Raw genomic sequence first — 7,472 nt, forward strand, 5'->3', positions numbered from 1 at the left:
GTGCGAAGTGGACTTCACAGGGCATTGTGCCATCTTAAGTGAGATTCCAATCCGAAGGGAGCAAACATGTTCAGTTTGAAGGGCATAGCATAAGGCAATGCTTATACATCACTTGTAAACTCAATTTGTATTTACTACTGGGGAACGAAAATGTATACCTGAGTTTTCGAGTTTCATGTGCCATAAACTTTAAACTTCTTGGAGAGGGAGAGGGAAAATCACCCAACTGTCATTGCCGTTCAAAGAGTTTTTCAATGGCTTTGCATTGGAGGAGTTTACAAATGTGAAAAAAAAAAAAAAAAAAAAAAACATTATTATACAAACTAGAGTATTTATGAATGTTTATGGTGATGAATGTAACAATATTAGCATATTCTAATGTATTATTGTATTAAACTTTGATTTTCATGTTTATTTCAGATTGATCAATTGTTTGTCTACAGAGAACAACATCTGGATGAATGTTTTAATGAAGGTTTGTTCATCAGCATTTCATAAATGAAATACAGCTAAATAAAATGAGCAACACCCTAATCTCCTTCCTTTTAATTTATCAAAGTTTGCTGTGGAATAAACTCTAACAACAGATATAAGGTGAAGGATGACATCGGGAACAATGTTTTTAGTATTCTTGAGGACAGCGATTATTGTAGCAGGCAACTCAATAGAGAATTCATAATGAATGTTATTAATCACTCAAATCAAGAGATCATCAGACTGGTCCACCCGTATGCTTGTAGCACTTTCAGTCATGAGGTATGTACACTATTTCTGTGTTGTTTAGCCCTTGATTATGTTGGACCGTAAATTATATGTTGTATGTATATTTTAGCTGGAAGTTCAGTCTCCACCAGGCGTTGCCATTGGACATGTTCGGCAAAACTGGCATGTTTGCCTACCTAAATTGACTGTTGAGAATGAACGAGGTGAACCAGCATTTAAGATTGTGGGACCTTGTGTGGCCTTCTTCACAGATGAGAACTTTGAGGTGATGCACCCTCAGATACAAGTTTCTACTTTCCATTGACTTTTATTATTTCTTAAATTGAAGTTATTTTCTACTATTTACATTAATGTTAACCTTCACATAAACTTTTTAGCATTATCAGATTATGATTTTAATGCTTCTAGTAAGCTTGTTAAGCCATTTTTTTCACTGCCTGACCCACATTGGCTGTAGGTGATTCAGGTTGTTCTATATTTCTGGGGAAATTTGATCCCCACACTGAAGGGAAAAACATGACCCCCACACATTTCTTTGGTTTTAAATGTCAGAGTTAACATGATCTTGTTTGCTTTCTTAAGCCGTAGCAGAATGAAGCTTAAATTGTAAATCCAGTGCTGTTTTCTGAAAACATTTATCATAGATCCCAATAGGCCTATTTACTAAAACATTCTAATGTTAAAAAAATACTGTAGATGAGGACTAGCTAGTAACCTTTGCTTGTGTTAATGTTTGTTGCTATTACTTGTCTATATTGTGACCACAGCTGGTGTCTTTGAATGGGGCAGCGATAGACAGACCATTTGGCAAGATCTTCAAACCCTTCTCATGCTGTGGACTAAATGCAGGTGCAGATTTTGTAGTGAGGTTTCCAAGCAACCTGGATTTCAAAATGAAAGCTACACTATTGGGGGCCTGCATACTTATTGTAAATATTGTTAAAAATACTTTTTAAAAAAAACATTTTATTTAACTTTTTGTATTATAATACTTTGTAATTATAACTCCATTCTTTTTTTAGGACTTCATTTATTATGATAAGCCAAAAAACCCGGTAAACTTTGTGGTAAATCTGTTCAACGTAGATTGTCTCAGGTTACGTATGTAACCATAGTTCCCTGAGAAAGGGAAAGAGACACTGTGTCCGATAGGATCGCTTAGGGAATGGCCCGAGTGTGATTGCGTCTGATGCACGTCTGTCAACTAGTCCAATGGCGAGAGTGAACGTCATGGGCGGGTGACGTCATGACTAGGAAAGGATAAATACAGATCCGGCTTCGGCTCAAACTGCTGAAGCAAATCGATCATAGGGATGCAGGGAGTATGGCAACGCGACACAGCGTCTCATTCCCTTTCTCAGGGAACTATGGTTACATACGTAACCTGAGACGTTCCCTTTCGAGGGAACTCGTGCTGCGTCCAACCGATAGGATCGCTTTGGGAATGATATACCAAAACGGCATAATCACAAATACCTGTCTGTGTAAAACTGTGGCACACTTAAGACAGCAAAACCGATGATCCTGGAGCTGCATCCAGGTCAAGGTCATAATACCTCACAAATGTGAGAGGTGAGGACCAACCGGCTGCATCGCAGATCTCTTTGAGGGAAACCCCCGAAATTAAGGCCTTGAAGGCCACCATACTCCTAGTCGAGTGAGCTCTGACAGCTAATGGACACTGCTGGCCTGAGACCTCGTAGGCGAGTGAAATAGCCTCAACTATCCACTTACTTACATTGTGTTTGGATGCAGGACGACCCTTGTTATGTGGTCCAAAGCACACAAATAACTGGTCTGCTTTCCTCCACAGGGCAGCTCTGTGGACATATGTGTCATATGTGGACACAGAAGATTCAGTTTCTCCTGGTCTGGGGTTACAAATGGAGGAGGACAAAAGGCTTGCAGCACTATAGGCCTAGGAACGTTAGTCAAAACCTTTGGAATATACCCAGGTTTAGGGTAAAGGAAGGCTTTGACCATCCCCGGTGCAAATTCAAGACAAGTTGGGCACACTGAAAAGGCCTGAAGGTCTCCTACTCTCTTAGGGGATGAGATGGCAAGAAGGAAGACAGTCTTAAGTGTCAGGAACTTATCTGAGACTGACTCAAGTGGCTCAAATGGAGCTGTATATAGGCCAATAGCCAAATCCCAAGCATGGACCCTAGTGAGCATCACAGGCCTCAGCCTCTGGGTGCAAAGGAGGAAATGGATAACCAATGGGGTTTTCCCCACAGTAGTACCATCCACATGGGCATGGTAAGCAGAGATAGTTGAAACATACACCTTAAGTGTAGATGGGGTTAACCCAGAAGAGAAGCAACTCTGTAGACACTCAAGTACTGAACCAGTCAGGCAGTAGACTGGATCCAACTGTCAAACCCAAAGGTTCCACATTTCTAGATGGGGATGATGAATCATGCCCCCTGCCTGAGACAGGAGGTCCCTCCTGATTGGAATCTTCCAAGCTGAGCCATTGAGATGAGCTATCAGGTCCGAAAACCATATCCGGCTCGGCCAGTGAGTTGCTACTAGCAGTAGACTTATCCCTTCCTGGCAAATTTTCTCCAGAACTCCCGGGAGCAGAACAACTGGGGGAAATGCATACAGACGCATCATTGGCCTGTACCATGGCATCCAGCTGGATGTGTGAGGAAGAACCAAAGTGGACAGTGCGTCGTATCCTGAGACGCGAACAGATCCATTTCCGCTTTGGTCATAAATCTCCAATATGAGCTTCACCACATCTGGGTAAAGTCTCCATTCCCCTGGCCTCAGCCCCTGCATAAACAGGATGTATGCTCCTATGTTCTGTGTCCCTGGAATATAGATTGCTCTTCCGGCAAACCTGTCAATTTATATAAGAGACCACAGATATGAGACCACTGATGTGTTGTTTGTCCTGACAAGCACATGATGGCCCATCAGGTCTGGAAGGAAGAACTTCAATGCATTGCTCCAGGCAATTTATGTGCCACAAGAGCTGATGACTCTTCCACAGACCCTGAGCTGAGTGGCCTTCCATTACCGCTCCACAGCATGTGAGAGAAGTTTCCGTCGTCAGAGTGACACGACGACACTGAGCTCCTAACACAGGGCCCTGGGACAGGAACCAGAGGATGGATGACAGCGTGGTAAATACTTTTTGAATGCCTCCGCCTGCTTCGGAGGAACCTGTCAACGACTGATGTGACAGCGTCGCCGAACAGGCCAGATGGCGCAAGCGGGGCATCCAGGAAAAAGGCCCTGTTTTTATCCTTTAACTCAGACAGATTGAGCCACAGGTGTCTCTCTGTCACTACCAAGGCTGCCATAGACCGCCCAACTGCTCTGGCGGTCTCCTTGGTGGCTCTAAAGGGGCTCGCACACTGGACGCGAAGCTCAGCGCCGCACCACACCACATCTTTAAAAATTTAAACGCATTGTTTTCTATGAGTGTACGCACACCGGCAGTGACATTCGGCGCCTGTCCGCGGCACCCAACTATTACTCGGAAAACAATGAGTTCAAATTTTAAAGACGTGTCCCGGAGCGAGCCCCTTCAGAGACAGATCTGTGGCTCGATGCAGTTCTCAAACTGCGCCTGGGCCAATCCCCTCCCCTCCTCACCATCCAAATCCTTCAGCAGGTCGGCTTGGTACGATTGCAAGATAACCATTGTGTGCAAGCATGCACCAGCCTGACCTGCCGGCGTATACGCTTTCCCCGCTAGCCCTGAAGTAGCTTTGAATGGCTTTGTGGGAAGCATAGGGGACTTCAGGGACGATGCTGAGCCTGGGGACAGATAGCTCGCAAGCGTCTGTTCAACCAGGGGCATCGCCCCATAACCATATTCTTTCAGTCCTCTTATATCGGAGTAATGTTTCACGTGAGAGCTGAATAAATGTGATGAATATGGTTTTCTCCATGATCTCGCCAAATCACCATGGAGATAATGGAATAATGGAAGGCCCCTTGGTGGAGGTGCTTTTGATGATAGAAAATGCTCATCCAGCTTGCTTTTAGGATGAGCGCCCTGTTTCTCGGCTGTTCAACTTAGACACAGTGCGAGATAACACCTCCACCAGCTCGTCATACTCTAGGGAAAGAGATGGCGAGTCATCTTCCCCCATATCGACGCTCAACACATCCACCTCCTCAGAACTGGAGTGTTGAAGCGACGAGCCCTCTACCTGGGCAGAATAAGCCACTGGGCGGGTTTCCGACACCAGAGAGGGGGCGACAGATATGCCAGGTGAAGGCTGAGAAAGGGCACTCATGCCCATCTCAATCCCCACTGACAGATCCATCTGCGAACTCCATGACATATTTCTCCGTGCTGTCTCAGCAGCTGCGGGTCCAGAGCCATGGGGAACGCTTGCCTGCGCACTTTCCTCGAAAAGTGCGAGGCGGGAGTGGAGCGTCCTCAGGAACCTTCTCACAATGCTCACATTCATCCCTCTCAAAGGCTGAAAGAGCATGCTCCGCTCCCAAACACATCACACACAAATTGCATGTATCCCCAACAATTAGGAAACGAGGGCAGGGAGGAGCACACAATTTAAATGCCTGAGTTGCCATAATAACTGTATATTGAGCTGTACTATTTCGGGACAGACAACAATAAATAGGCAAGACAGTTTGACACAGAGTGCTTTGCTGAGAAAGAAAAGCTGAAGCCGGTCTCGCCGGATGTGTATTTATCCTTTCCTGGTCGTGACGTCACCCGTCCGTGACGTTCACTCTTGCCATTGGACTAATTGACAGACGTGCATCAGACGCAATCATGCTGGGGGCATTCCCAAAGCAATCCTATCAGACGCAGCGTGAGTTCCCTCAAAAGGGAACTGAAATTGCACTAAAGGGGGTGGTGGGGGGTGGGTGGGTGAGTGTTGTGGTATGGGGGGTTGGGGGTGCTGGGTGTGTTTCTATATTCTATGGTGAATGCAGAAAGCACACGCAACATTCCATTCCCGCATCCACCTAGCCCCCACCTCATGTTTGCGGGTGGCTGCAAATGATCATAATTGATGAACATCTATACCCGGGAAAAGACCACAGCAGAAGCGATGAATCCTGCTGTGAGTCACTTTCAGGTATGTGTTTCTAAGGCTATACGATATATTAAAACTATTTAAAAATCATAATACAGCATATCATTTATAAACCTACATTATATGGAATACATCAATGTGTTTCTAAATATACAAATTGTTGTTCACCGCGATTTCAAAATAGAAGTTTAAACCCTCGCTCTGAGTTTGTCCACATCAGGCTATAGCATTTCTATCACAAAGTGGCCAGATATTACATTTGAATTAAATGTGGTTTGGCTAATATTAAACAATGATTTGTTAATGCTCTATGCTTCCTTCCACTGCAGAAAAATTAAGGCAAAATATCCCAGTATCAGTCATTGATGATTATATCATTTGGAGCCAGAGTCTATGCAGTAGTGATCCTGAGGTGGAACCACGGCATCAAGACCTATCCTCCCACTCCTGCAGACTCGGTTGCAAAGCACATCTGTCAATCATGATGTTACATCCCATTTCTATAGCATCAATAAACTAACTAAAACCAAACTTATTGGGAAAACGAACAGTTAAACATATGTATTTGTGATGAGAACTACCTAAAATGACAGAAACCATCTGTTACGTTCCACGTGTTATGTGTACACCTTTACGCTCTTCTATTCTATTTTCTCTCTGTCTGCAGGTCGGAGTCTATTGGCTGCTTCGACTGGCAATCTTCATTTCTGACGTCATGATGCCTTGCCCATTTGTTGATGCGCCAGCTGTATTTAAGGGCTTGATTTGTCTGTGTGTGGCGTGCGCCAGGCCAGCGTACCTCGCGCTCCAACGTGGCCATTTGTTTCGGGCTATTGCCATTTGTTTCTCTGGTTAACTCACTTTGTGCTTTGTGACGTGAGCTTTGATCTATATATAGATTTGTGTAACAATGTCCGTGTTGGAGTTTTGCCGTTGTGCGTGTCAAACTATAGTTAATCCATCTAGCTAAGTAACATAGCCACGAGCTCTTTGTTTGCGTTTTTTTTTTGGGGTTAGATTAATTTGTATTATATTAGCCTTGTGAGTGTCGCACCAGCCTTGTATTTTTTTTTGTAGATTATGATAGTTTAGCTTGGGCGTCATATGCGCTGAAGATTTCGGTTTTATTTTCACATTTTCCTTTGTTAGTTAGTTAAGAGGTTAGTTGTAAGGATTGGTTTATTTTGTTTATTTCTTTTATTTGGGCGACACTCCTGTTTTTTTTTTTTTGTTTTTTTTTAACATGATTTCTTTTTTTTCCATTTTTTTCTAAACCCTCTGTAAAACATAACGCCAAAGTAAAGTCCTTTACAACTACTCTGTTTGTACCATCTTTTATCTGCACCACACCTGGTAACAGTTGTCTCACTTAAATGTTATGAGAACATCCCATTTTTATCATCAAACACGTAACACCATCTACGTAAAAAATTATTTGAAATGTAATTGGATTTTTTAGTTTTTTTTAATTTGCCGTCCCATTCGATTACATGTAGTGGGCAGGGTTTAAGACCTATACTGCAGCCAGCCAACAGGGGGCTTCACTTTTCAGGACTTGTGCAGCACACTTGAGGTGCGTTCTGATTGACAGTGTCCCTATGCAGTGTTCACTGCTCCCTACTCCCTGAGGATGCTATCCAATGAAGACTTCGCTGACAATAATCGCTCATTTGGAACGCACCGCAACGTCATCAAAAAAATGCAACTACAGGGTCA

At 43.7% G+C, this 7,472-nt stretch overlaps 1 protein-coding gene across 1 annotated transcript; it reads left to right on the forward strand.

The window, feature by feature from the left end:
- Nucleotides 1-623: 623 nt before the first annotated feature.
- LOC137002548 (phospholipid scramblase 2-like) lies at nt 624-1,856 on the forward strand. Its single transcript, XM_067362276.1, has 4 exons — nt 624-756; nt 833-988; nt 1,491-1,652; nt 1,746-1,856. Exons 1-4 carry the CDS (start codon nt 679-681, stop codon nt 1,830-1,832), a joined length of 483 nt encoding a protein of 160 aa, XP_067218377.1. The 5' UTR covers nt 624-678; the 3' UTR covers nt 1,833-1,856.
- The last annotated feature ends 5,616 nt before the right edge of the window (nt 1,857-7,472 follow it).

The sequence above is a fragment of the Chanodichthys erythropterus genome, chromosome 16 (assembly GCF_024489055.1).
Source record: "Chanodichthys erythropterus isolate Z2021 chromosome 16, ASM2448905v1, whole genome shotgun sequence".
In the NCBI taxonomy this organism is placed as follows: Eukaryota; Metazoa; Chordata; class Actinopteri; order Cypriniformes; family Xenocyprididae; genus Chanodichthys; species Chanodichthys erythropterus.

What these genes read in the sequence shown, in the direction of transcription:
- LOC137002548 (XM_067362276.1), top strand. Translation starts at nt 679, where the DNA reads ATGAATGTTATTAATCACTCAAATCAAGAGATCATCAGACTGGTCCAC. An exon ending in GTAGCACTTTCAGTCATGAG is followed by an intron (nt 757 to 832) that starts GTATGTACACTA and finishes TGTATATTTTAG; the next exon opens with CTGGAAGTTCAGTCTCCACC. An exon ending in TCACAGATGAGAACTTTGAG is followed by an intron (nt 989 to 1,490) that starts GTGATGCACCCT and finishes TTGTGACCACAG; the next exon opens with CTGGTGTCTTTGAATGGGGC.